Below are 2,919 nucleotides of genomic sequence, written 5' to 3'. Positions count from 1 at the left end.
TTGATGGTCATTCTGTTATTTACTCTGAATGTCATGATGCCTTGCAACATGCAGTTGTTCTGATCTTAATCATCTTAGCTGATGTTCAGGTTAGCTATTATATTTGACCTGTACCTGGATTTAAGGACAGCTAGTTTCTCCATTCTCTCTCATTCTTCAGGCAGGTTTCAGCTATGTGGCTCTTTCTGCCTGTCCTGGTAGCTGTCCTTTTCCTCCTTCGCCGTTGGTACCTGGAAAGACAAATGGTGGAGAACCTGACGGAAAAATATGTCTTCATCACAGGCTGTGATTCTGGCTTTGGGAACCAGCTGGCCAGGCAGCTGGATGCTCAGGGTCTGCAGGTGTTGGCCTCTTGTCTCACTTCAGAAGCGGCAGAACAGCTGGAAAAGGTCACATCGGACCGGTTAAAAACCACTCTGCTGGATGTCACCAATACTGAGAATGTTGCAGCAGCAACTGAGTGGGTGAAAACCTGCGTGGGGAAAAAAGGTGATGGACTCTGTTTATTATCCTATGTGGTATTTTTATGCGGAAGCAGTGCAAAAAAAAAAATGGGCTTCTCTAGGAGACATAGTACATTTTCTCATTATGCATTATTGATTTCATTAATTAGTCAAGTGCACATTGAAACCAAACTCTTGATTCGTTAATTATGTACTTGTTTAGTTTGTTTCTTAAATTGATTTTATACATACATTTATTTTTTCCTTGTCATTTGGACAATAAGAATAGAGATAGAAATAAGAACTCTCTCATGAAGGAAATGTCCTTGCATTTCTGTGGGTTCAGCACACAGAGACAAAAAAAAAAAAGGCTTGAGGGAGTCAAATTCTTTCTAATGCTTCTCAAATATTTACAGGATATAGAATGTGGTATTTAAGAGCTTAGGACTTAAGACAAGATATACAGAATCCATAGACAACAGAATTTGTTAACTCACATTCAGAATTAGCTCAGCAATGGCTTCTGGTTTGTGATCGCAGCGCCAGCGGATGTGCGATGAGAGCACTCTCTCCGCCGTCCAGTTTCCCTTCGTTGGAAGACCCTGGAAAAGGTCGAAAGTTGCAGTGAATTAACACAGAGACCAATTCTCAACTCATGCCTGGAAGTAGCCAGGGAAGGCAATAGACACACTAAAGAAGCTTTCCAGAATGGGGCAGTTGTGGCTGGCATGTACATACTAATAACAATCATCCCTACAGACCCTCATACATCAAAACCATGTACACCTCAAGGTGGACCTAAATCACCACAATGCCTTGCACAAACAGTCATAAAAGTGCAGCTTCGTGAAACTGGTCCTTTTTTAATCTTCTCAGAGGGCATAAATATAATTGGAACAAGAAAAAGAATAGCCACATGAAATACCAGCAGAATCAGTGCAAAATATGAAGGACAGCCATTTGTGAAAATATATTATCCAGGTAGATGCAGAAAGCATGCATCCCATCTTGCTTGCTGCCAAGCTAAAATGATCTTGGAAGTTTTTATATATCTCAATTTTATTCTGCAGAATAAGATCACTTGGAAATTATTCCTAAAACAAGCCACCACAAACAAACATTTATACACAAGGTCACAAATACCAAGCAAACATCAGGTAGTCTTAGAAATTAGAAACAACAAGCAGATATTTCGCCAACAAGCATTTCTTATCAATAAAACAAATTTGAAGGGATGCTGCCAGAATAGAAAATTCGTAGGAGAGTTAAGGCCTTCCTTCATATTTCACAGAGGCCCAGTTATTTGCCTTTATTACTTTATGAGAGGGTGTGTGCGATGGCTCAGTGGTTAAAGATGCTAAGCTTGTCAGCTGGAAAGCTGATAACCCAGGGATGAGACCCAACTGCCACGAGACGAGGTGAGCTCCTTTTCCTGCCCCAGCTCCTACCCACTAGCACTTCAAAAGCATGCAAATGTGAGTAGATAAATAAGTACCACTTTGATGGGAAGGTAATAGCATTCTCTGTGCCTCGGCATATTAGCCATGCTGACCACATTACCATGGAAGTATCTTTGGACAAGGCTGGCTCCCTCAGCTAGGAAATGGAGATGAGCACTGATCCTCAAGAGTCGGACATGACTAGACAGGGGAAACCTTTACTTTTATTACTTTATAAGTAGCTTAAAACACTTAACAACTGAAGAAAGGTCGTAAAATGGGGCAAAACGTACTTACCGTAACAAATGTCTCACTTAGCAACAGAGGTTGGGTTCAGTTGTGGTCATAACGTAAGGACTACTTGTATTTCTTCCTCCTCCTATTTTCCCCACAAAAATAAACTTGTGAGGTAGGTTGGGCTGAAAGAGTAACTGGCCCAAGATCACCCAGCCACCTTTTGTGCCTAAAGTAGGACTAGAACTCTTAGCATCCTGGTTTCTAGGTCAGAGGAAATTGGGGTTCCAGCTAAGATTATTCAAAGACAAAATTATGAAGATTTTCCAGAATCCCACTTTTTTTTCCCCTCACAGGACTTTGGGGGTTAGTAAACAACGCAGGCATTGGTTATCCAGTTGGTCCCAATGAGTGCCTGAGGAAGGAGGACTTCGCCAAAGTGCTGGAAGTGAACTTACTTGGGCTGATTAACATGACACTTCACATGCTACCCCTGGTGAGGAGAGCCAGAGGGAGAGTGATCAACTTGTCTAGTGTGGTGGGAAGACTGGCAATCTCCGGAGGTGGGTATTGCCTCTCCAAGTTTGCTGTGGAAGCCTTCTCAGACTCTCTGAGGTAAAATGTAAACTTAATAGCTATTTTTTCATGTTTAGCAGCAAATTATTTTCCCCTGCTACATTTGAAGCAGCAAAGCACTTAGTTGTTCTGGCCTATATTTATAGTGGGAACATGTTTGAGATAGACATTTGGCCTGCCTGTGGCAGTCCTGCAGCTTTCAAAATGTTCATGCAGTTGCATGTGCA

The 2,919-nt window shown here is 41.8% G+C and overlaps 1 protein-coding gene across 1 annotated transcript; it reads left to right on the top strand.

Moving 5' to 3' along the window:
- The first annotated feature begins 170 nt into the window (after positions 1 to 170).
- Positions 171 to 2,735, top strand: LOC107301411 (retinol dehydrogenase 16-like). The gene is made up of 2 exons (XM_015830643.2): positions 171 to 489; positions 2,473 to 2,735. Exons 1-2 carry the CDS (start codon positions 174 to 176, stop codon positions 2,733 to 2,735), a joined length of 579 nt encoding a protein of 192 aa, XP_015686129.1. The 5' UTR covers positions 171 to 173.
- The last annotated feature ends 184 nt before the right edge of the window (positions 2,736 to 2,919 follow it).

This window comes from Protobothrops mucrosquamatus, unplaced genomic scaffold (genome assembly GCF_001527695.2).
Source record: "Protobothrops mucrosquamatus isolate PMUCROS unplaced genomic scaffold, P.Mucros_1.0 scaffold12462, whole genome shotgun sequence".
NCBI lineage: Eukaryota > Metazoa > Chordata > Lepidosauria > Squamata > Viperidae > Protobothrops > Protobothrops mucrosquamatus.
This window is presented reverse-complemented; position numbering and strand designations above follow the sequence as displayed.